Genomic DNA, 27,327 nt, shown 5'->3' with positions numbered 1-27,327 from the left:
GGAGCTTTGATTATTACACACAATCTGATGGGAATGCGATGTTTTCCATTTCACACTGAAAATCCCAGCAATGCTCGAAAGGGCAGGAGGGAAACTCCTGCTCCTCACAGCACTTAAATCATGGAAAATTGTCAGCCCAAATCTGTACGAATAGGTTCATCATAAGACTCTAATCTAATAACTGCTGTAGAGGAATTGTCAGCATCAAATAATTCTGGTCATTTTTATTTAATATTGTCACAATTCAAATGAGAAGAATGCTCCCATAATCAATCTCACTATTCCACAAGTCATCAGAAATGAGTAAATATCCAATTGAACCATCAAGACGATCAACTTGCCTGATGGATTGCTATTCAGCGCGAAGGTCACACACACCATCAACTGGAAAGTAACTACTTAATGTGAACAGACTTATAAATTAACAGATGGCAAAATGTAGATTACTAATTTACTACCATGTGATTTAAGCCAGACTCCCTTCAAACCCCAAACACACACATTCATTCATGAATAAGACTGACAGAAACAGACAATTTGGCATCAATTTTCAGGTCGAAAATACAGACAGGCAAAGAAACAAACTCTGAATGTCAAAGTCCAGGCCACATGGTTGGGATGAGTTGTTTTCATCAGTTCTTCTGAGTGTTATCAATGCTGACATGATGTTGTGCACAGAACAATGGCCAGTCTTTGATCCAGCAGCTAATTTGGTCGACCTTGGTCTTCTCTTGTCTTTGGAGCTCTTTCTCTAGAGTTTCCAGGTTTGTGTTGCCTTATTCACGTAAAGAAAAACAGAGTGACATTTCTTGTTTGCAGGCTTCTGGATATCTCCGAGTGCACTTAAAGGATTGTGAAAATGCAACTTGAAAAGCAAATCCAAAAAAGCTGCTACTAGTTTTCCCTTAATTCCAAGATTTCTGTTGCCATTCTGTCTCATAAAGAATTCCACCTCTGTTCTCTGAATTGTAATGTAATCCTGTAGCCAACGTGTATACCACATAAGCCTACTTGATCTTAGAGTTGCAAAATGCTCCTGGGTACTTTTAACTATGTAGCATGTCCAACTTGCATTTTCCAGTTGACTGTCCAAAAGGAACACAATATGGCTGAATTACAAAACCAATGTAAGCTAGTGTACTTAAAGCTTATTGGGTCATGGGGGAGTGGCTAGGACAGTTGGCGTCTTCACAGTGCATCCAAACCTTACAACAGCTATTGTTCAGCACTAGTGCTTTTGCCTCCAAGATGGAAGCTTTGCGTTCTAGCCTCATTGCAGCAGTCTGAGTACTTAATGTAGGCTGATACCTTACTGTGTTACTAAGGGAGTGCTGCACTGTTGGAGGGGCCACATTCAGATAAGACATTAATAGAGACTAATCTGCATGCTCAAGTGGATACAAAAGATCCCATTCATTGTCAGAAGGTGAAGAGAGGAATTTTAACTATTGTTCTAAATAATATTTTTCTTTTATGAAACATCAATTAAACAGACCACCTGATCATCGTCATGGTGACGTTCTTGGAACTTTACTATGCACAAATTAAATTCTGTGTTTCCTAGATTATGTCAGTGATTAAACTGCAAAATAAAATGTTTCATTGAAAACCCTTCTTTCTAGCTTACTAAAAGAAGAAGGGGTTAAGAATATGTTATTTTCCCTTCTCCATATTATTGGACGCTGAAGCTGACGATAATTGTCCACTGCTACCATGGTGGAAACCACCTAACTCATCACAGACCAGGGACTGAACCTACCCCTCTCTGATTTACTTGGCTTGCATTAAACTTCCTGGTTCATTTTCATTATGTCAAAGTCTCTGATGCCTTTGCTGCATGGACTGGCTTGGTGAGTTAGTGAAGATCTAGTACCTTATCAAAGAAGTCATTTGGATATGTATGAGTTTACAATATGAACATTAATGGACATTGTGGAACTTGGTCCTATTCATATCTATTGTGGAGCTACCTTTGCCATTCTACTGCCCACCTGACCAGTTCTTTGATGTTCTCTGACAGTTTAAAACTACCCTCTTCACTGTTTACCATGGAATCCATTGTTGTGTCATCTACAACCTTCTTGATCATATCCTACATTTGACTCTGATTCATTAACGTACACCCCAAACAACACGAGCCCCAGCACCAAAGCCCTGAAGAACTCCATTGGAAAGAGTTATCTGTCAGAGAAACATTCTTCACACATCACTCTCTATTTCTTGCCTCTTTTCAATTTTAGGTCCAAACCATCACTTTGCCTTGGATCCCATAGGCCTTTATTTTCTTGGTCAGTCTGCCATGAGGTACCTTATCAAAGTCTATGTTAAAGTCCATGTGATCTACATCTCATGCATTACCTCTTCAAACATTTCCCTCAAAATGCTGACTATCCATGATTAATCAGTATTTCCTCAAGTGCAGATATATTCTGTCCCTCTAAATTCTACTAATTGCTTTCCCACCACTGAAGTTAGACTGACTGACCTATAATTTACTAGTCTATCTCTTTCTCCCTTTTTTTAAATAATGGGACAACAGCTTGTGGTGGACTGTGTGCTACTTAGCTGTAGGTATAAACATTGAGGAAGGCTTACATTTATAAATAATCAAAAACTGAATCTTCCTCATATGGGTTTAGATTTTAAATGCTGATGGTGGAGAGGTTATTGTGCAACTGTGTTTATTGTCATCTGAGAAGTCACAGGTAACTGATGTTGCAATTCTCTGGACGCTGACTCGAAATTATCAAATCTGCAATTTTAAGATTGAGCTAATTTATTTTCTCCACCAAGGTGATAAGTATAAGACCATAAGACCTAGGAACAGATGTAGGCCATTCAGTCCATCGAGTCTGCTCTATCAATCGGTGAGATCATGGCTGATCGTATATTCCTCAACTCCACTTTCCTGCCTGTTACCCAGAACCTCTGAATCCCTTAGTGATTAAAAATCTGTCTATCTCAACCTTGAATACACTTAATAACCCAGTCTCTTCAGCCCCCTGTGGCAAAGAACTTAGAAGAAATTCCTCCTTATCTCTATCTTAAATGTGTGACCCCTTATTCTGAAATGATGCCCTTTGATCCTCAACCTTCCTAAAAGAAGAAAAAAAAACCCTGCTACATTTATCCTGTCAAGCCCTCTAAGAATTTTGAATGCTTTAATAAGGCCATTTCCTGTTCTTCTATAGTCTACTGAGTACAAACCTCATCTACTCAACCTCTCTTCATAAGACATAACCTGGTATCAGCATTCTCTGGACTGCCTCCAATTCCAGTATCTTTCTTTATAAGGGGACCAAACATATTCACAGTATTCCAGCTGAAGTCTGAGTAGCACCTTGTTCGGTTTTAGCAAAACCTCCCTACATTTATGATACACATCTGTGTTGAGCAGTTTTCTCATGTTGACATAAAGTACATAAACCTCATTTTCTCGGGTGAACTGAAGCTGGCACTAATCTCAGTAGTGTAGAATGTGGCAGGCTTTAAACCACCCTCCCCTCCTGTCAGTTACCGACCCAGACCCAGTGTGAGCAGACAAGTGGTGACTAGCAGATCTAGAATATTGGGCAGCAGTCAAAAGAGACCTTGTGGTGCTCCCCCAAGTGCTGGATAAATGAAGGGGAGTGTATTAACAAATAGGAAGCAGAACAGCCTGAAACAGAAACTTATCCTCGCGCTCCCAGTTCAGCTGCTTTAGCCCCAGACCCAAGCAAGAATGCCAGAAGCCAGTTCCAAAACATGCCTGCATTCACCTGTTGTGAATCTTCTTCTTGGCACCATCACGTGGGACACTTGTCACAATGACCTTCACTGGGTTAAAACAGCATTGGGGCTTCAAGAGTAAATACACAGCCAGAGCTGCATAGTTACAAACACGCATTTGAATCAAAAACAAAGGAGGCCATTCAGCCTCTTGAGAGTGCTATGCTATTCAATATGATCATGGTTGATCTGATTGTAACTTCAATTTTGCTTTCCTACCTATCCCTGATAATCTTGCACTACCAGAATCTACCTACTTCTGCCTGAAAAATATTCAAGGACTTTGCCATCTTTTAAGGAAAAAGGGTGGCACGGTGGCTCAGTGGCTCAGTGGTTAGCACTGCTGCCTCACAGCGCCAGGGACCCGGGTTCAATTCCCGCCTTGGCCAACTGTCTGTGTGGAGTTTGCACATTCTCCCTGCGTATGCGTGGGTTTCCTCCAGTACTCTGGTTTCCTCCCACAGTCCAAAGATGTGCAGGTCAGGTGAATTAGCCATGCTAAATTGCCCATAGTGTTAGGTGCATTAGTCAGGGGTAAATGTAGGGGAATGAGTCTGGGCGGGTTGCTTTTTGGAGGGTCGGTGTGGACTTGTTGGGCCGAAGGGCCTGTTTCCACACTGTAGGTAATCTAATCTAAAATTTGTCTGAGAAAAACATTTGCCTAATCTCTGCTTGTAAGTGAGCAATCACTGATTTTTAAATTTGAAGCCTAGTTTCAATTAATCCCAGAAGAGGCAACACCCTCTTCATGTCTACCTGTCAAAACCCCTCATGATCTTATATGTTTCAATCAAGTTGCCTCTTACGCTTCTAAACTCCAGTAGATATAAGCCTAGCCTGCCCAACTATTCCTCATAAGGCTACCCAGATATTCTAGGTATTATTCTAGGAAACCTTCTCTGAACTGCATCCGATACTTTTACATCCTTCCTTAAAAGAAGTGACCAAAACTGTACTCCAAATGCAGTCTTACCAGAACCCTGTATAACTGAAGCATATTTTTGAATTCAATTTGCCTCATGATAAATGATAACATTCTGTTAGCCTTCTTAATTACTCTGTGCATCTGCATTCTAACTTCTGTGATTCATGTGCTAGGATAACCAAATCCCTGTACAATTCTGAGCTGTGTAGTCTCTCACCATTGAGCTAACATGCTTAATTTTATTCCTCCTGGTAATATGGACAATTTCAACTTTCCCATTGTATATTTTATTTACCAGATTTTTGTACACTCACTTTGTCTGTATCCTTCGAGCATCCTTATGCCCTTTTCATAACTTACTTTCCTATCTATCCTCATGACATCAGCAAATTTGGCAACCACATTTCTGTCGCATCATCTAAATTACTTATATAAATTATAAACAGTGAGGTCAAATACCAATCTTTGTGGCACACCATTCTTTACATCTTGCCAACCTGATAAAGGCCCACTTATGCTTATACTTCGCCTCCTGCTAACCAGCTAATCTTCTATCCAGTCCGGTATGCTATCTTTGACATTTTCACTTTCTGAAGTAACCTTTGGTGTGGCACTTTAAAGAAGGGCTACACCTGTTTTTAACAGGCATCCTGATTTCTTGATCAGAAGAGCAAGTTAAAAATACAGACAATAGAAATAGAGTAAACCAAAGAAATACAATTCTCTGGGGAGTTTAAATGTCTGTCGGCCTGCTTTCCAGTAAATAAACAGAGTCAAAATATCTCCAATCAAATTGACATAGTGTTTCCATTTTGAAGGTCAGTTTAAAGAACAGAGAGTTCTTGAAAACACTTTCTTACTGTAAACCTATTTGTAAACAAGTGCATTGCGTACATCAGTGTCATATACATGTGACGAATTGTGTAAGCTACAGATGAAGTACCTAATGGGGGGGTGTGGTGTGAGGGGAAAATGTCTGAGAAAATTTCGCAACGGAATACAAATTTTGCAAAGCATTTTTTCACTAAAACTGTGCTGTTTTAAAGGGCTCAGAACCATTTATTTGTATGTTCTTAATATATAATGTTAAATGTTTTTAAGAATGCATTTGAAATCCAGTTTCCTGCAAAGCAGGTGCTTTACTCTGAGGCAATCTCAAGCTGTGAACAAACAGAAAGGCCAGTGCCTTGAACAGATCTTGTATGTTTGAATAAATTTTCTGTGAAGATGCAAATTTTAATCTTCAGCCCATGGCTCATATTTGTTTGGCCTTTGTGGCTAACTGTGTGCGTTATGCTAAAGATCGACTGTTTACTGACTCATCTCCTTTGATATGCTTTCTTGAAAAATACAGTGGCTGAAACAAATTGAAGGAACAGAAGCTGCCCTGCATCAGAAGATGCTGGACCTGGAGATTGAGAAGGTATCTTTCTGCATGTTAACACATCAAGGATATGATGATGATAGGAAACTATTGGAAAATCGGGGTGGGGAATTCAAGAGAGGGGAATCTTGTCAAGTGAGTTTAAAAGGCAATGTGTGAATTGAGAACCCAAATGCTGTGGATCATGTGGATCACCATTTGTTTCATTGTTGTGATTGTCACAGCATTATTGTGCTTCAAATGTGCAGTGCATATTCTGCTGTGAATGGAAACATGGAAGTTACGAAGCTCACAAAGCATTTTTGCATTTTTGAAAAAAGGTGCAGTTGCATGCCGTGAGGGATTCAGGGAGAAATAGCGCCACATATTGTCATGCTGAACTAAATGATATCAATGCACAGTCTGTGCTGATTAGTGAATTAGTGTTCAGAAAGGAGGGGTAAACAAAGGGATTTCTAAAGTATCACTGTAATAATTACTATTTTTTATACTATGCTGTTTCTGGTAGTAAAATTGGGGAATATTTCCATGAGACACCTTTTCTTCTGATTTCTTTTCCCTAATGTGAAGTCACTCTCATCTCTCATTACCAATCAGAGTTTGACCCTTTCTGACGAGTGCGCAGTCATATCATTAGAATATAGGATAATGAGGTCCTTGGCCCAGCAGCCTTGAATTTCTTGGTTTTCAGTCACACTGCAGCAAGAGCAAGTTAGAGTGAGAGGTGGGAAGCTGCAATCATTGGGCTAGTCAGAGGTGAGGGCTTCCTGAGCTGGAGGACATCGAGCTGCTGCTGCTGCTGCTGCAGGTCAAAATGAGTTGTTTGTTTTCAGCGTTGTCCCTGTACAATTTGAGTGGACAGGAAGTAGCATGGGGTGGGGCAAAACGAGAGTTTAATGGCATTTAATAACGATGGAGATTAACTCTTGCTTCATTCCCCCTCCTTATGTGAAGACCTTTATTAAGAGATGCATATAAAGAAGGAAACTTCACCAAAGCATTATGTCGGTAGTATGTTAAGAGAGATTATCGTGTAGTGGTAATGCCACTAGACTTGGGTTGCTGGTGGTCTGTGGGCAGTGTTTCAAATCCTACCCTGACTGCTATCAGAATTTAAATTCAATCACTAAATCATGGATATAAGTGGAAAGCTAATCTCAGTGATGTCCTTTCGAGAAGGAAATCTGCTGTCTTTTTCTGGTCTGACGTACATTTGATTCCCGACAGTGCAATCTTGTTGACTGTTAACTGCCCTCTGAAATGGTCGAGCAAACCACTCACGTCAATGCCAGTGGGGGATGGTCAGCAAATTCCATGCAAGAGTAAAATAAAAGCCCCTGAGGATTGGCAGATGCCCTGGCTTGTCCAAGCGGGTTTCTTTGTAGCTTATGACGGTTAGTTAGAACACAGAACATAGAACAGTGCAGCACAGTACGAGCCTTTTGGCCCACGACGTTGTGCCAAGCATTTATCTTCATCTAAAAACAACCTAACATGCGCACCCATCAATTTACTGCCTTCCACGTGCTTGTCCAGCAGTTGCTTAAATATCCGTAATGGCTTTGACTCTAATACCACCGTTGGCAGTGCATTCCACGCATCCACCACTCTCTGTGTAAAGAACCTACCTCTGACATCTCCCCTAAACCTTCCTCTAATGACCTTAAAATTATGATCCTTTGTGACAGCCATTTCTACCCTGGAGAAAAGTCTCTAGCTATCTACTCTATTTATGCCTCTCATTACCTTGTACACTACGTCAAGTCATCTCTCTTCCTTCTTCTCTCCAATGTGAAAAGCCCGAGCTTACTCAACCTCGCTTCATAAGTCAAGCCATCCAATCCAGGCAGCATCCTGTTAAATCTCCTCTGCACCCTCTCTAAAGCATCTACACCCATCCTATAATGAAGTGACCAGAACTGGACACAATATTCCAAGTGAGGTCTAACCACAGTTTTATAGAGCTGCTGCAAAACCTCGTGGCTCTTAAACTCAATCCCTCTGCTAATGAAAGCCAAAACACTATACACCTTCTTAACAACCCTATCAACTTGGGTGCCAACTTTGAGGGATCTATGTACGTGGACCCCAAAATCCCTCTGTTCTTCCACATTGCCAATAAACCTGTCTTTAACCCTGTATTCAGCATTTAAATTCAACCTTCCAAAATGAATTACTTCACATTTATCCAGGTTGAACTCCATCTGCTACTTCTCAGCCCAGCTCTGCATCCTGTCAATGACTTGTTGTAGTCTGCAATAGCCCTCGACATCATCTACAACACCACCAATCTTTGTGTCCATTGGTAAACTTACTAACCCACCCTTCCACTTCTTCTTCCAAGTTATTTATAAAAACTACAAAGAGCAGAGGCCCAAGAACAGAACCCTGTGAGACACCACTGGTCACTGACCTCCAGGCGGAATACTTTCCATCCACTGCCACCCACTGTCTTCTTTTGGCCAGCCAATTCCATATCCAGACAGCCAAATGTCCCTGTATCCCATACCTCCTAACTTTCTGAATGAGCCTACTGTGGGGAACCTTATCAAATGTCATACTGAAATCGATATACACCATATCCACTTATCGACCTTTGTCAACTTGTCACGTCCTCAAAGAACTCATTAAGGCTTGTGAGGCATGACCTGCCCCTCACAAATCCATGCTGAGTATCTTTAATCAATCTATGTTTTTCCAAATAGTCATAAATCCTATCTCTCAGAATGCTTTCGAGCACCTTGCTTACCACAGACGTAAGACTGACTGGCCTCTAATTCCCAGGGATTTCCCTATTCCTTTTCTTGAACAGAGGAACATGAGTTGTTCTCCATTTTTATGGCCCATGCACATTTCAGGCAGCCACAAGCAATTCTTGCAATGCCCATGACAACTTACATTTATATAGTGCCTTTTACACAGTTAAAAAAGTCCTTTAGTGCTTCACAGGAAGGTCATTAAACAAAATTTGGCACAGAAGGAGATACCAGGAAAGGTGAGGAAAAGCTTGATTGAAACTTGACTAACTAAATAAACTAGTTGAATCTTAGCCAAGGTATTAGGTGCGGTTCTGGAATCCCCCATTATTGGAGGGATGTGATTGCGTTGGTGAATATAATTACCAGGATGTTGTCTGGGCTGGAGGGTTTTAGTTATGAAGAGAGATTGAATAGACTGGAATTGTTATCCTTGGAGCAGAAGAGGCTGACGGAGATATAATTGAGATGTGTAAAATGATGAGGGTAGACAGGGCAAACAGGAAGTGACTTTTCTCAGTTGTGGAGAGATCAATGACCAAAGGTCATCGATTTAAAGTAAGGGGTTTAGAGAGGACATGAGGAGATACTTTTTTTACCGGGGGGGGTGGTAGGATTCTGGAATTCACTGTCAGTAAGGTTAGAAACCCCCATTTCATTGAAAAGGTATTTCGATGGGCACTTGTGATGCCAAGGCTATGGGCCAAATGCTGGACGATGGAGTTAGGATAGTTAGGTTGTTGTTTCTGACCAGCATAGACTTGATGGACCGAAGGGTCTTTTTCTGTGATGTAGACTTCTGTGAAGTTGCTAAGAAGTTGTTTTTAAAAGAAAAATGAGAAAATAGGGAAATGGAATGGTTTTTGGAAGGGAATTACAAGCTTTAGATTGGAAGCAGGGTCACAAATTGTGGAATGATGAGCTCTGGAGATGTGTAAAAGGCTAGAATTTTACAACCTCAGAGATTTTGGAGGGTTGTATGGCTGGAGGAAATCACTGGGATAGGGAGGCCGTGGAGGGATAAAGCGAGCCTAAGAATTTTAAAACTGAGGTAATGCTCATTCAGTGAACTGTAATATTCATATATATTTTTGATGTGACTGATATCACAGCAAGGGAAGACAGTAAATAATGGGAATTCTTAGCAAATAACATATTTATTGGGAGAGAAGGAGAATGTTTCAGGTCCATGACTTTTCATCAGCGTTGGGATAAATTAGAAAGGTGAGAGATTTTGAGCAAGTGAGATAGAGGGGGATGGAATAAGAACTACAGGGAAGGTGTTTGCTTGGATGGGCAGAGACATGAGAGATTAAAATATTTGGGCCCATGGAATTGGTAATGCGACAAGTAAAGATTCAAAATATGTGTTGATCGAAGATGCAAATGGAGGGATTATGAATCTAGAAGCAAAAACATGAGCAATTGAGAGTAAGACCTAAGGCTACATTTATTGCCAACATTGCCAATGAGTAACACAGTGAATGGCATTCTCTGAAAGAGGCCAAAGTGTGCAGCAAATGTGGGGCCAATACCTTTTGCTATGCTCAAAATCTATAAAGAAGGAAGTGGATAGAGTTATTACAGTGCAGACGAAGGCTATTTGGCCTACTGGCTCCATCCATTCTCAGGTATCTCAGACACTTAAAGCTGAGGGATCAAAGAGGTAGTCTCCATGTTCTACCGTCTCACATGGAATAGCAACAAAAATGACAATGTCTAAGAATGATGCTGCATTTCTCCAAGACCAGATGAATATCTGACAGTGCCCCAGACAGATTGTGGCATATTACATTGAGCCGTCTCAAGGACTTCAGCATGGGATCAGATTGATTTCTTTGGAGGGCCCTCAGAATACGTGCAGCAAGTTTCCATTCGAAGCATGCCTATCAATTTGAAAGTGGGATAACCATTTATCAGTGTTGAGCAAGGTTTACAAGGGAGAGGTGCGCTTTAGTACAGTGAACAGAAAGAAGTACCACTGCAACATTTTTAAGGACAAATAGGTCCCTAACGAGACAAAATGCAACCTGAGTTTAAGAAATAAGCGCTACCAAGCAAGTAAAGAGAACAAGAGCATAACCGAACAATGCTGGGGAAGCTCAGGGGACCTGAACAGCATGCATGAAGGGAAACAAGAGTTAACATTTCAAATCATTGACGTTTCATCAAAACCATCAGATCTCATCTCATTGACGTCTCATCAAATGGCAGAGGTGGAACAGGTTCAAAGCAAGTATGGAGGCAGGGAAAGGAACAGAGAAAACTACATGTGTAGTGAGCTGTTGCTCCTGGAGTTTTGGTTGAGCTTTGTTGAAACTGTATAGCAGGCTGAGGGCGGAGTAGGAGTGGGGCGGTGAATTCATGAGGGGTGAGTGGAAGATTCCAATCATGCTTCCAGACTGGATGGAGGTTTCCGCAAAATGATCATCCACTCTGTCTTTGGTCTCCCATATCAGGAGCAGCGAATACTATACATTAAATAGATCGCGATACAAATGAAAATCTATTGTATGTGGAATTCCCCACATACAGTAGATTTTAATTTGTATCTTTATCAATTTAACGTATAGCATTGGGCACTGGATGCTGGGAATAGAAAAGGGAAAAGGGCAAGTGCTGCATCTGCTACTTGGGAAGATGCTGTGGGAAGGGAAGCAGTTGATCAGGGAGATGGAAGATATGGACCAGGGTGTTATGGAGCGAGTGGTGCCTTCAGAATGCTACAAGGCAAACAGAAGATTGGAATAAAAGTGAAGTACTGCAGTTGCTGGGGATGTGAAATAAAAACAAAAAATGCTAGAGATGGCATTTTGGCCATCACTGCAAGAGGATTTGTGTTCATTTACAAAGAGTAACTTGCCATAGAGGGAGTACAGCAGAGATTCACTACATTGATACCAGGAATGGCAGGACTGACCTGTGAGGAGAGATTGGTTCAATTAGACATGTAGTCCCTACAAGTTGGAAGAATGAGAGGGGATCTGATTGACACACATAAAATTCCAACAGCACTGGACAGATGAGACACAGGGAGAATGTTTTCCCTGATTGAGGAGCCTCAGGAATGCAAGGTAGACCATTTAGAGATAAAGGAACAAGCTTTTCACTCAAAGGGTGATGAACCTGTGGAATTCTGTACTACAGGAGGCTGTGGAGGCCAGACCACTAAGTATGTTCAAGGAAGAGATTGATAAATTCTTAGATATTAGAGGCTTCAGGGGTTTGGAGAAAAAGTGGAAAAAAAGAGGAATGAGATAGAAGATCAACCATGACAATATTGAATAGTGGAGGAGGCCTGAAGGGCCAAATGGCATCCTGCAGCTCCTAGTTTGTACATTTCTGTGGAGAGAGGGAAACCAAGTCAATATTTCGAGTCCAAGGTGACTCTTCTTTGATTCTGAAGAAGATTGCAACAGACTGGAAATGTATTCTCTTTCTCTCTCTCTCCACCAATGCTACCAGACTCACTGAGTTTCTCCAGCATTCTCTGCATTCAGAATAAGAGATTATGTTTGGTGGTGGCATCATGTTTGGGGTGACAGAAATCTGTTAAAGTGGACACTGAGGTGAGGGAACGGGGCGTTAATGGAGTAGGATTTTCAAGAGGTGAGACCGAAGTTCAGCCACATGGCATTGTCCCACCTCCGGAACACTCTAGGTCAGGAACCCGTCCTCAAGTGACAGGTAGCCGACTGTAGTCATTGGGTTCCTCTCCCATGATTTTCACAACCAGAGATAAGATGTGTCCTTTTGGCAGCTTCGGAATAATTGGAAGCTGCCCTCCCAGCCTCGCTTAGAAGCTGAGACAGAAAGATGGCCAAAGCTGTGATCACAGACTGCCCTGTGCTCCGTCCACACTAGTGAGGTGGCAGCTGTGGCCATTTTTATTTTCAACTCTTCTTGGCACCTTCATCTCGTGACATTATCTCTCCCTCTCTCCCCCCCCTTACTTGCTTTGGTAGGCTACTCCGCCAGATGCTCTGCTGTACTGGGAGCCCATTCATTGTCCAGACCACGAGGTGAACTTATCTTCTCCCACTCATCTCTTTCAGAATCTTGTCAGTGACTTTTCCTAAGACCTGGTAGGGTCGGAACCTGGATTTTATCCCAGTGTCGGAATCCTAACCCTAAAACAAATTTGCGGTCCACTCTTTCAGGCTGTTGACCTTTTAGCAGAACATTAAGATGTGTTCAATTTAAAGAAACGCAACAGACTTTCAGCAAGTTGAAATGAAAGCTGGCAGATTCGGGCTGTGCGTTAAAAGCTGAATGTTTAATTCTCTTTTACCAGGAGCAGTTTAGCAAGCAGAAGGGCTACCTAGAGGAGGAACTGGATTACAGGAAGCAATCTCTGGACCATGCTTATATGGTAGGATCAGTATTCCTTAGTGTATTTGTCAGTCAGGATGAAATAAAGTTTGAAATATGGGCATATCAGCAATGGGCAGGTGGTACTAGCTGTAAAGATGATGGAGTGAGAGGGACAGAGGTTCCTTGTTGAAACAGTTCCAAAAATAACTTATTAAGACTGCATTATTATCACTAATGAGTAAAATGTATGCCAATTATATCACCATTTTTAGTCCTTCAGTGTAGACATTTTCCTAGATCCACATGAAGAGTACACCAGGCTGTCAAGCAGTTATGAGAAACATTGGGGAGAGGAAGTCAACATTGTTGTATACATTTAATTGATGTAAAATGGTACGGTGACACCTTGAGCAGGGGAAGAACCTCTATTAACCTGTGTGTCTGCCTGCATCACTGCTAAATCCATCAGGGTCCTTCTTCTAAATCATGCACCCATTTCCTGAGCCACTTTTACATCCAGCTGACTGCAGCAACATCAAACAGGCACTCAGTGTTGCCAAGTCTGTGACCAGCCCTACTAGGGCTGCTTGGGATCACTATTAAGATGGAAATATTTTTAGAATCATAGAAACCTTACAGTGTGGATAGAGGCTATTTTGCCAATCAAGTCTATACTGATGCTCTCAAAGAGCATCCCATCCAAACCCGCATCCTATTCCTTGGAGCCCCACATTTTCCATGGCTAACCCATCTAGCCTGCATATCCCTCAACATTTACCGTGCCCGATCCACCTAACCTGCACATCTTTGGACAATGGTAGGAAACCAGTGCTCCCAGAGGAAACCCTCGTAGACATTGAGAGAATGTGCAAACTCCACACAGACAGCTGCCTGTGTTTGGAATCAAACCAAGATCCCTGGCATTGTGAGGCAGTAGTGCTAACCATGGTGTCAGACTTGATGTTGTGCTGAGAGGAGCGCTCCTCTGTTTGCCCTGTTCCTCTTTTCCCTGCTTTCCTTCTTCCCAGTATTTATCAAAGAAGGAACTGCATTGAGACAAATGGCTCAAGTTGGATTGAGTCACGGAGGCAATAAAACTTAAGAGCAGGCATCAGAATGATCGTTGGGCCTGGAGCTCACTGTTTGTTAAGTCCCCAAGAATAGGCCGCAATAAATGTAGCACTTATTAATGTCAGACATTTCTGAATTGTCTTACTTTGAGAATATGATAAGATCACCTCGATTTAAAATATTAACTTATTCTAATTGATTTCCTGTGATGGTGCTCATAAGACAAGCAGAAATTTTGCCTCACTCTTCACCTTCCCCTTAATGAATAATGAACAAATAATATGAAATGCGACATGTATAAACTGGCATCTACATCTTTATTCTCAAAGTTTACTCTCTGAATCCCCCAGTATCAACATCCTGGGGATTACCATTGACCAAAAACTCAACTGCACTTGCCATGTAAATAAAGTATTTATAGGAGCAAGTCAGAGGCTAGGAATACTGCAGCAAGTAACTCACTTCCTGAATTGCCCAAAATCTATCCACCATCCACAAGGCACAGGTCAGGAGTGGGATGGAAAACTCTCCACTTGCCTGGAGGAGTACAGCTCCAACAACACTCAAGAACCTTGACACAATGCAGGACAAAGCCACCCACTCGATTGGCACCACATCCACAAACATTCACTCCTTTCACCACCAACGCTCAGGAGCAGCAGTGTGCGCTATCTACAAGATTTCACCAAAACTCCTTGGACTGCATCTTCCAAACCCATCACAATTTCTATCCAGAAGAACAAGAGCAACAGTTTCATGGCAACACCACCACCTGCAAGTTCCCCTCCAAGCCACTCACCATCCTGACTTGGTTCCTTCACTGTCACTGGGTCAGAATCCTGGAATTCTCTCCCTAAGGGCATTTTGGGTCAACATGGATTGCAGGTGTTTAAGAGCATCACCTTCACAAGGGGTAGCTACAGATGGGCAAGAAGGGATACACCTAAAACTTCGACTTCTCCACCTCCTGATGCTGCCTGGCTTGCTGTGTTCTTCCAGCCTCCTGCCTGTCTATTTTGGATTCCAGCATCTGCAGTTTTCTTTACTATAGCCAGCTAGCGACGCACACGTCCCATGAGTGAATTTTATAAAGTACAGATTAGTGTTTTGCCTCTACCTCAGAAAGTCATCTGTTTACTAAAGAAGTGAGACTACTCGTAAATCATTCTTTTTGTGGTAAGATGTGATCAATGTTGGTGTAGCGGTATCTCAGGTGGTAAGCTGCCGATAAAGGTTCCACTTTTGGATTTTAATCCAGGTTATCACATCAATGCAGGTACAGTCTTTTTGATGAGACTGAAATATGATTTTACTCACAAGTGATATTAATTCAGGCTTTGTTTTATACTGATGCCTTACCTGTCTCAGGTGGATACAATGGATTCCATGACACTACTTAAAAAAAAAAGTTAGGGTGCGCTACTTTTTCAGGGGTTCTAACTAATACACATTTACAACACTGAAGAGTAGATGGTCTGGTCATTATTTCATTGCTGTTTCTGGGACTCTGCTGTATGCAATTTGGTTACCGTATTTCTTGCAATACAATATTCTTTAGTCAAGAGAACTTCATTGATTGTAGAAGACTTGGGACACCTTGAGATCTTGCAAGGCATTTATAAATTTGAATACTGGACTCCTTTTGTCAAAAAAAGGACTCATTTCTAAAATTAAAAAAAAATTGATAATGTGGAAGTGTTGTCTCACTGCACAACAAAAAGAAAGACTTGCATTTATATAGCACCTTTTGCAATTACAGAACACTCCAAAGTGTTTTGCAGCCAATGAAGTCCATTTGAAATGCAAACACTGTTGAAAATTAGGAAACACAACAGCAAACTGGCAACAAAATGATAATAATCAGATGATCTGTTTTCTTTTGTGATGTTGATTCAGGGATGAAAAGAAATAGTGGGATTAATTCCTTGTTCTTTTTCAAAATAATGCCCTGGATTATATGGATCAACAGGTGGGCTCTAGGTTTGACATGTCACCTAAAAGACGGGATCCTGGCTACAGAGTGCAATGTCTATCCCTCTGACTATACTATCCGTGATCCGTGATTCTCTTTTTTCCCACCTGTGAATGCCTCCTTGCACATCATGCTGTGGTCACGTTGCTCATCCTCCCTACAGCCCCCACTCTCATCCACACAGGGAGCAAGAATCTCAAACCTGTTAGACAAGCTGAAGGGCTGAGGCTCCTTCAACACTACCTTCAGGACCCTCTACCTGTCTCGCTCATAGTCACACCTCCTGCCCCTGACCACTGACTAAATTTGAGGTCGTTACTCTAAGGGGTGTGACTGCCTCCTGAAACACACCGCCCAGGTAACTCTCACCCTCCTGAGTTGGCACAGAATTTGAAGGTCAGACTGCAGCTCACCAGCTCTGAGCCGGAGTTCCTCAAGCAACTAACACTTGCTACAGATGTGGTCACTATGAACCACAATGAGGTCCACCAGCTCCTCTATCATGTAGGAACAACACATTGGTTGGCTTGGCATTTCTCTTTTAATGACTTAATTCCCAATTTGAGTTTTTTTTTGTACAAATTTTGTCCTGGTCTGTAAATATTTACAACACTTACCTTCAATCTGAAAGTGACCTGTAATACATGTTCAAATTGTATCACCAACCAATGAACTTAGGAGTTACCTGAGATGTCTCTCTTGTGCTGGGTCCCTGAACCTGGGCTATAATTTATCCTGTTAAAAAAAAACAACTGACAGACTATTAGCCGGAAAAAGCAAGCAAAAGGCACTTCATCCCCTCTGGACCAAATTCTCAAGTTGACACCAGATTTCTAAGTTATATACTCACTCGGGCTGTGCCTCACGCTGGATAGGATCTCTCCTTCCTGATCATGTGAAGCTAATTGATGCAGTTGCTTCCTGCAGTTTTTCTCCATTTAAATAATACTTTTTCTCCCTTCCAAAAAGAACAACTTCACAGTTTCCAACATTTAGGTTAACAGAAAACCCTGTACTTAACAAAACTACAGCTTTTTTGCAGTTACATAAATACTAACCACAACAAGAAAAAACTACAAATTATTAACTTATAACTGTACTAGTTTAAACTTCACTCTGTTTTGAAAACATCATACACACACATACACAGTCATGCACACAGACAAAGACACGCACACAAACACACACACACACACAGTGAAGGACATATGTATGGAGGGGAAAATATTGATAAATGCAGTAGTACCAGTCCGCATGATTTAATGAGACTTGCCTTTTGCTTCCCAAGATCTCTGTTCTCCAATCTTCTTTCTAGATTCCTTCACTTATTCACAGGAGTCAAATGGTGATGTTTACACAGCTGTAAAGTATTGAGTTACTATTTAAAGGCAACAGCTCTAAGCAACTGATGGGAGGAGAAACCTCTCTTTCATTGGGCTGCATTTACTTTTGGTATAAAGGGGTAGAGAAACAAAACCTACTTCTTCCCAGTCCAGAAGCTTCTCTCCCTCTTTCCTAAACACTCAGATTTTTCACCTGCTCAGGAGCCAACCAGAGCTATCACCAAACTGATAACATCTGGCATGTGCAACTGGTCACAGTTGCATAAACTGATCAGCTAACTGTTGCTGGACAAATCTCAGTCTGCACACAGACCCCAGTGCTGTGTTGTGTTCTGTCTGCACCCTGGCCCTTGCGAAGCAATGGGGTTAACATGACTCACATTGAGTTCCAGTAACCAGTTTTTAAACATACAGCCACTCCTTCCATAGTCCCGGTTTTTAAAACATCCTTTTCTCATGGGAAAAATAAAGAAAGTTATAAAGATATAGAGGTAGATAAATGCTTGATCAGCATGGGGACAATAAGTTACTGACCATAGGCAGAAATGTGGAGTAATCAGACCAACCATCACCTTGTTGAAGACAGAGCAGGCTTAGGGGGCTGAGTGAGCTACCTGATCCTAAAACATATGTTCATATATTCCTGTCAGTTCTAAACTTGTTTAATGTATTGCTTAGAAGTGCAGTGACTATTATCTCAAAAATCCTTGCAGTCATATTTCTGGACACCAGCCGCGTGCTTAATAAAACAGAAATATTGGCCGGGATGCTGAAAGAAGTCTTTGCAGGACATGTAAAATTATTAAGATTGTCCGGCCTAACTGAACTAACAGGATGAGTCTCAATGTAATGGCTTACCTGGAGGACAGGTGAAAGTGAGGACTGCAGATGCTGGAGATTAGAGACGAGAATGTGGTACTGGAAAAGCACAGCAGGTCAGGCAGCATCTGAGGAGCAGGAGAATCAACATTCTGGGCAAAAGCCCTTCATCAGGAATGATCTGGAGGACAACATAGCACTCTCTCAGTACTGAACCTGTAATGCCTGTTGCTGTGCTGTGTTGTCACAACTTCTCTCCTTGACATAACCCATTTGTTTCATGTGTTATTTGGCATACTCGTATTGAAATATAGTGAAACTAAAGTTGCAGACCTCGCAACATTTGCGCTGAGGCATGTACCACTCTGACCTGTTTTTTTTTCAATTTGGATTATAGAGTAAAACCAGGCATCCTGCTTGATAAGGGTTGACCTATTGGATTTCTAAGAGTAGAGTGTTATCAGCCAAACTGTAACATCTTCCCTTGTCAGGAACTGCCCTACTGGGTACTCATATTGAAATAACTTGAATCTTCAACATGCAATGCAGGACTCCCACCACTGGAGATGCTGTGGCTTGAACAGTCCCTGTCCATTTTGCCTTCATTTTAAAAATTTCAGTTCTTTTCTCAGTGATATGTACAGTACTAGCATGTTGCCGACTGCACAGTTGATAATGGGATTAAACGTGTTGATAGCATTATATTTGAATATTCTTTGTTGAACACCAGATTCTGGTGGATTTTTAAATCAATTATTTGTTGCTACTAATTAGGGTGTTTATTCTTACCCTACATTTGAGGACATCATAATAATAATAATTACTCTTTATTCATGTGCACAATGTTAAACCAATTATTAAAATTGAAAGAAATGTTCAATATTGTTTAGTACTTTATTTCCTTAAGACATTTACTCCATCCTTTGAATTGTATAATCAATTGGTATTTGTCAATTTGAATTATCATATGAGAGATTTCACTGCTAAAGTGTATGGTCCTTGGTATCAGCAAAAGTATCTTTCTCTTTATTGCCTTAGTGCATGTGTAACAAAGGGTCATTTGGTTATTTCCAATGATGAGAGAGTTGTTCTACAATGAGACACTGAATGGAATTCTCCTATTCTCTCTGATCTTTGAAAGAATAAGTAAGAATATCATTCAAAGATCTAACATTCTGAGAAAACTTGATGTCATAAATGTTGAGAGGTTGTTTCCTGGTAGGAGACTGTCAACTGTGGGAGCATGCAGAATATGGCGTGGCTATTTTCAGCTGAGATGAGGAGAGATCTACTTACTTAGAGACCTTTAGAATTCTTTTTCTTTGGGATCTGTGGATACCTAGTCTTTGAGTCTGTTTAAGGCTAAGACTTGATTTCTGCACTTTGAGGGGTTTGAGTGATATGTGGTGTGAAGGAGAGGAAGGTGGAGTGGAATTAGAAGGTCAACCACAATCTTATTGAATGGTGGTTGCTCGAGGGGCCGTAACATCTACTCCTGTTCCTAACTGTGTGGTGCTCACACTGTTTTGCATTAGGCATTTCATTTCAAATTTATGATTTACTTTGTGATTTATAAAACAACTTCTAACAATCAACTGCAGAACATTTTCGATTGTATTTATATAGCACTTTTAAATTCATGAAATGTTATAAGACAGTTCACAGGATTATTATAAAACAAAACGTGGCACCGAGTTAAGCCATGTTGTTGTGGTTCTGTTCGCCGAGCTGGAAGTTTTTGTTGCAAACGTTTCGTCCCCTGGCTAGGCAACATCATCAGTGCTTGGGAGCCTCCTGCGAAGCGCTTCTTTGATGTTTCCTCCGGTGTTTATAGCGGTTATACCACTATAAACACCGGAGGAAACATCAAAGAAGCGCTTCGCAGGAGGCTCCCAAACACTGATGATGTTGCCTAGCCAGGGGACGAAACGTTTGCAACAAAAACTTCCAGCTCGGCGAACAGAACCACAACAACGAGCACCCAAGCTACAAATCTTCGCACAAACTTTGAAGTTAAGCCATGTAAGGAAATTAGGTCAGACTATCAAAACCTTGGTCACAGAAGGGAAGTAAGGTGAAGAGGTGTAGGGAGGATATTCCAGATATGGAAACCTGAGTAACTACTGGATGGGTTCCACAACCCAATTCCCTAAGCAATATTATACCTAATTTTAAAAAATGTATGATTAGCCACACAAGCCCATCCCAGGATCATTAGTTTCCCTACAGTGTGGAAACAGGCCATTTGGCCCAACAAGTCCACCCAGACCCATTTCCCTCTGACTAATGCACCTAACACTATGGGGCAATTTAGCATGGCCAATTTACCTGACCTGCACATCTTTGGATTGTGGGAGGAAAACGGATCACCCAGAGTAAACCCATGCAGACACGGGGAGAATGTGCAAACTCCACATGGTCACCTGAGGCTGGAATCAAACTGGGTCCCTGGCGCTGTGAGGCTGCAGTGCTAACCACTGAGTCACCGTGCTGCCCATGTCTGCTTGTAGAGTGATTTTGTTTTCTCTAAGAATTTATATTCAAGAATCTGTATTGAGGTACCTTTGTACCTCAGATGGTGCTGTAAGTGGTGACTTGCAAAGTTTTCACTGTGAGTATACACGACAATAAAGTCAATTCAATTCAATTTAATCCTAAACTTTGTTTGGAAGCCAAGAGGAGAGGTTAATTCTGGAAGGCTAATCTTGCACCTACTAATGTCTCCCTGAAATAAGGTCAGAAATCCTCAGACATGGACCTGGGGTTGCCAGAAATCGACCTCTGCCTCAAAAATATCTAATGACCTTGCTTCAGCCATTTTCTGGGGTAAAGAGTTCCCAACGCACTCAAGTCTCTGAGGGAGAAGAAAAATCATCCTTATCTCTATCACAAATGGGAGAGTTGAATTAGCCAAACATCAGTTCCCAGTTAAAGTGGGAAGGCAGGGTGCTATGACACTGCGTGTCTTGGATGGCCAATCACAGGAATTAGTCATGAAGAGAAATTGAGAGGCAAGAGGACATGTCAGAGGAACAGGAATAGGTCATTCAGCTCCTCAAATTGTTCCACCATTTGACATGTAACCTAACCCCGTATACCTGCCTTTGGCCCAGATCCCTTAATATCTTTGCTTAAGAAAAAAGTATTTTTTTCAGATTTAAATTACCAACTGATCCATTGTCATTTGTGGAAGAAATTCCAAACATGTACCATCCTTCGTGTGGAGAAGTGTTTCCTAACATCTCTCCTGATCAGTATGGCCCTAATTTCTAAACTTACACCCCTAATTCTAGAATCTCCAACCAGCGGAAATGGTACATCTTTGTCTACCTTGTCTTTTCCCATTAATATCTTGAAGACTTCAATCAGATCAACCCTTAACCTTCTAAATTTTTGAGAAAACAAGCACAATTTGTGTAATTTCTCCTCATAGCTTAACCCCTGATGTCCAGTATCATTCTTGACAACCTATGTTGTACTCCCCCACCGTCAATATATCCTCCCTAAGGTCTGCTCACAGTACTCCAAGTGGGATCTAACCGAAGTTTTGTACAGCTGTGGCACAATGTCATTATACTTTATTCCTCCACACATAAAGGCCAGCATTCTATTCGCCTTCTTGATTAAGCTTCTGATGAAAATCTGAAGGAATGCATCCAGTCAGTGTTGGCAACACAACCTTGAAGATCTTGTACAATGAACAAGAAGGTGGTGAGTTTCCACAAATCCCTTTGTGGTGAAGGCGATGAAGGTGGCTGCTTGAAAGGATGCAAATAACTAACCTTTACCATCAATAAATAAGCGGAAGAATATGTGAATGGAGGAGTGACAGGAAGCAAGAAAGAATGCAAAAAATGTACGTGTGTGAGAGGGAGAGAGATACTGACTGCTGAGGCAGAAATAAATCCAAGGGGAAATAGACTTGCTTGTAAAGAGAGATATATGCTGGAAAAATATGAGATAGCAATCAGGCTAAGCCTGATATATAAATAAAAACAAAACCCAAAAGATATCACAAGTTAAGGAAACATTCATGTAAAGAAACAGAAAGCAAATCATAGAAATAATGGATGAAAAAGAGTGGCATATGGAGGGCACAAGGTCAGAGGGTTGAGGGATTGAATGGGAAATCGGTGACAGCCTTTTCCACTTACTCTTCCCTCAGTGCTGTGCTCTACTCCTATCTTTTGCATTTTGCACTGTCTTCCTCACCACCCTGATAATTATCCCACTGCATTATCAATTAATTGCACTGCCCACTCCCACATCAGAGTCAAAATAGTGGTGCTGGAAAAGTACAGCCGGTCAGGCAGCATCCGAGGAGCCGGAGTGTTGACATTTTGAGACTCCCCCATTAGCCTGATTGTCTCACATATATCTGACATATACCTTTTGTTACAAGCAATTCTACTTTCTCTTAGATTTACTTTGCCCCCAGCAGCCTCTCTCTCTCTCTCTCTCTCTCTCTCTCTCTCACACACACACACACACACACATACACACTGTGTGGAGGATTGTATCCAAAGGTGTTCTAGGATGAAACCTTAATTAAGAAAACAGAGGGAAAAATGCATCGGTGGCCTGGCACCTGTTCTGTCCAGTCATGTGTAGCATATTTCTGGTAATGAATGAGACTCATTCACGCTAAATAGTTAGATGACCCTCGAGTGTGGGGCTCAATAGTTGTTGGAAGTGATTCTGAAAGGTAGGATTTGTATGCATTTGGAGTGGGAAGGACTGATTAGGGATAGTCAGCATGGTTTTGTGTGAGGGAAATTGTGTCTCACTAACTTGAGTGAGTTTTTTTGAGGAAGTAACCAAAAAGATGGATGAGGGCAGAGCGGTAAACATTGTTTACTTGGACTTTAGTAAAGCCTTTGACAAGGTTCCACATGGTAGACTAATTAGTAAAGTTAGATCACATGGGATTCAGGGTGAGCTTGCTGATTGTATACAAAATTGACTTGACAGTAGGAGACAGGGTGATGTGGAGTGGTTGTTTTCAACTGGAGGCCTGTGACCAGTGGTATTCCTCAGGGATCAGTGCTGGGTCCACTTTTGTTTGTCATTTATATTTACGATTTGGATGTGAATGTAAGGCATAGTTAGTAAATTTATGGATGATACCAAGATTGGTGGTATTGTGGACAGGCAAGAAGGTTTTCTGAGATTGTAAAGAGACCTTGATCAATTGAATCAATGGGCTGAGGAGTGGCAGATGGAGTTTAATTTGGATAAATACGAGTTATTGCGTTTTGGTAATACAGAAAATGGCAGGACTAGTGCAATAATGGTGGGGCCCTGGGTCGTGTTGTAGAACAGAGACCTACGGATTCAAGTACATAATTCTTTGAAATATGCATTCTAGGTAGGCAGGTTGGTTAAGAAGGCTTTTAGCACACTTGTCTTCATAGCTGACTCCTTCGAGTATAGGAGTTGGGGCATCATGTTGTATAGGACATTAGTGAGGCCTCTCCTGGAATGCTGTGTTCAGTTCTGGGAATCCAGCTATCGGAAGGATATTATTAAATTGGAGAGGGTTGACAAAAGATCTAACAAGGTGTCGCCAGGAATGAAGGGTGTGAGTAAAAGGAAAGGCTAGGTGGTGCAATTGGTTAGCGTGGTTGGTTGTTAACCGAAAGGATGGTGGTTCAAGCTCCCCCAGGGACGCTCATGCGCATTCATTGGGGCAGCACGGTGGCTCAGTGGTTAGCCCTGCTGCCTCACAGTGCCAGGGACCCGAGTTCAATTCCTACCTCGGGCAACTGTCTGTGTGGAGTTTGCACACTTTCCCCGTGTCTGTGTGGGTTTCCTCTGGGTGCTCCGGTTTCCTCCCACAGATCAAAGTTGTGCTGGCTGGGTGAATTGGCCATGCTAAATTGTCTGTAGTGTTAGGTGCATTAGTCAGAGGTAAATCTAGGGGAATGGGTCTGGGTGGGTTGCTCTTCGGAGGGTCGGTGTGGACTTTTTGAGCCGAAGGGTCTGTTTCTACACTGTAGGGAATCTAATCTAATCTTTCTCCCTGGAGCGTAGGAGGTTGAGGGGTGACCTTCTACAAGTTAACAAAATGATGAGGAGCATGGGTAAGGTGAATAGCCAGGGTCTTTTCTCGAGGGTGGGGCAAGTTCAAAACTAAGGGATTTATTTTTAAGGTGAGAGGCAAAAGTTTAAAGACACATGGGACAATGTTTTTACTCAGAAAGTGGTTTGTGTGTGGAATGAAATGAACTGCCCAAGAAAGTAGTGGATGCAGATACAGTCACAGTATTTAAACAGCATTTGGATAAGTACATGAATAGGAAAGGTTTGAAGGGATGTTGGCCAAATGCAAGCAAGTGGGACAGGTTTAGTTTGGGAACATGATTGGCATGGACTGTTTGCACTGGAGGGTCTGTTTCCATGCTGTATGACTCTAGTGTAGGTAATTGTATATTATGTGGTAGAGATATAATGGGCTGAAGAGCTTCTGCTCTATGATTCCATGATAGTGCAGATAGTGTATTGTTTATGGGACTACTATTGATTGTCAGACACTTGGAATGGTTAAAGCTGTGAAACCATTTTTGCAGTCACTCCCTTTGAGTTAGTACAGCAATGCAGGTGGAAACACAGTGACCATTCAGAACTATCAAGACTGTGGATCTCAATCGACAGTAATTCCAAATGAGTGTGTTGATCAGATCAAATGTAGTGCTCATGCTCAGTGGAATGTTGCCTTTTTGGCTCTGCCCTCTCCTAATGAAACTGGATATGTTGCCCACAAAGTGAAGTCTGAACCATTGTTTGATATGTTCACCAGTTGCTAATGGCAACAAAAGTGCACAGTAAACTTTCAAACAATGGGGTGGCGGTGCAGGGAGCATTTGTGTATAATGACCCTTCTGAAAGTAAACCTCATTGTTCAGAGCAGTGGTGAGAGAGAACATTGTACAGGGTGTCAATTGCCACCTCAGCACTTGCTGGAATGTTGGGTGAACTCTAGTCATTACGCCAGTTAATAGTTCTGTGCGATCACATTAAGCAGCTTTCCATCCTGTGGATGGTGTTTGGTTTCACTGAGTTTGCAGCTTTTGTGTAACCTGTCTATTCTCCCTTGCAGCAAATCCAGGAGCTGGAAGCCACCCTGTACAACACTCTGCAGCAGTGCCCTGGAAACAGAGTGAGTGAATCTCTGACCGAAGTACAAAAGGAAGAGTTGAAATTGGCGGTGGAGAAGTGGCGACGCCAGGTCCTGAGGCAGAGCCGGGAGTATGATGGTCAGATCTTACAGGAACGCTTGGAACTATTGCAACATGCTCATCAGGTACCAATCGCAGCCATTGGGCATGAGTGGTCTCCAATTCCACTCAAAATGCCACATTTTCTCTTTGAGTTGAGTATTTTGCGAGCATTAAGATAAAATTGGAATGATTGCCTGCTTTAACAATCAAGTTGTTTTGATGGTCAGGCAGCATCCAAGGAGCAGGAGAATTCTGATTCCTGATGAAGGGCTTATGCCTGAAACATCGATTCTCCTACTCCTCGGATTCTGCCTGACCTGCTGTGCTTTTCCAGCGCCACACTTTCAACTCAGATCTCCAGCATCTGCAGTCCTCACTTGTTCTGATGTGGTTTTTCAGAGCAAATGAGGGCAGTTAAATCATTTTCTATCAAGTGTACATATCTTCTCATTCTAGGGCTTTATTATTGCAAACGTGCTACTTGCAGTCATAGAGACTTAGAAATATACAGCACGGAAACAGACCCTTTGGTCAAAATCATCCATGCCGACCAGATATCCTAACCTAATCTAGTCCCATTTGCCAGCACTTGACCAATATCCCTCTAAACCCTTTCAATTCATATACCCATCCAGATGCCTTTTAAATGATGTAATTGTACTAGCCTCCACCACTTCTTCCGGCAGCTCATTCCACACATGCCCCTTAGGTCTCTTTTATATCTTCTCCTTATCACCATAAACCTATGCCCTCTAGTTCTGGACTCCCCCATCCTGGGGAAAATACCTTGTTTATTTATCCAATCTGTGCCCCTCATGATTTTATAACCCTCTATATAGTCACCCCTCAGCCTCCGATTTTACAGGGAAAGCAGCCCCAGCCTATTCCGCCTCTCCCTATAGTTCAGATCCTCCAACCCCGGCAATATCCTTGTAATCTTTTCTGATCCCTTTCAAGATTCACAACATCATTCTGATAGGAAGGAGACCAGAATTGCACACAATACAAGTGGCCTAACCAATGTCCTGTACAGCTGCAACATGACCTCCCAACTCTGCTGAATAGTCTGACCAATAAAGGACAGCATACCAACACCTTCTTCACTATCCTAGCTACCTGAGACTCCATTTTCAAAGAACAATGAACCTGCACTCCAAGGTCTCTTTGTTCAACAACACTCCCTAGGACCTTACTATTCAGTGTATAAGTCCAGCTGTGATTTGCCTTTCCAAAATGCAGCACCTCACATTTATCTAACCTCCATCTGCCACTTCTCGGTCCATCTGATTAAGGTCCCCCTTGAGGAAAAAACAGTTCCTGACAGAATTAAGTACTAGACTTTGCCCTTTACAGGGACAAAGCAGTAATTAACTTTATTGTTTTGTGAAAATCTGAGCAAAACACTTGATAAGTCGTGGTTATTTCAGTACTTCATCTGTTTAAAGAGCCTTGAGAAGGCTGTCTGCTTTTAAAAGGGAGTAATGGGGGTGGGGAGAAGAGCAGAAAATGTGTTGCTGGAAAAGGGCAGCAGGTCAGGCAGCATCCAAGGAGCAGGAGAATCGCGTTTCGGGCATAAGCCCTTCTTCAGGAATGAGGAAAATGTGTCCAGCAGGCTAAGGTAAACGGTAGGGAGGAGGGACTTGGGGGAGGGGCGATGGAAATGCGATAGGTGGAAGGCGGTCAAGGTGAGGGTGATAGGCCGGAGTGGGGGTGGGGGCGGAGAGGTCAGGAAGAAGATTGCAGGTTAGGAAGATG

General features: G+C 42.0%; 1 protein-coding gene and 1 long non-coding RNA gene across 3 annotated transcripts in view; one reads left to right on the top strand and one right to left on the bottom strand.

The window, feature by feature from the left end:
• LOC122539414 (janus kinase and microtubule-interacting protein 1-like) overlaps positions 1-27,327 on the top strand; it is a 209,214-nt gene that overhangs the window by 143,154 nt on the left and 38,733 nt on the right. For both annotated transcript variants that reach the window (XM_043674230.1, XM_043674229.1), the window contains 3 exons: positions 6,048-6,116; positions 13,128-13,205; positions 25,452-25,655. In XM_043674230.1, coding sequence (XP_043530165.1) covers positions 6,048-6,116; positions 13,128-13,205; positions 25,452-25,655 — 351 coding nt within the window. The remainder of the gene's footprint in view (positions 1-6,047; positions 6,117-13,127; positions 13,206-25,451; positions 25,656-27,327) is intronic.
• LOC122539415 lies at positions 438-17,671 on the bottom strand. The gene is made up of 3 exons (XR_006309073.1): positions 17,041-17,671; positions 16,876-16,925; positions 438-775 (listed from the first exon to the last, which is right to left on the bottom strand). It is a non-coding gene; the product is annotated as an uncharacterized LOC122539415 (long non-coding RNA).

The sequence above is a fragment of the Chiloscyllium plagiosum genome, chromosome 32 (assembly GCF_004010195.1).
Source record: "Chiloscyllium plagiosum isolate BGI_BamShark_2017 chromosome 32, ASM401019v2, whole genome shotgun sequence".
NCBI classification, from domain to species: Eukaryota; Metazoa; Chordata; class Chondrichthyes; order Orectolobiformes; family Hemiscylliidae; genus Chiloscyllium; species Chiloscyllium plagiosum.
This window is presented reverse-complemented; position numbering and strand designations above follow the sequence as displayed.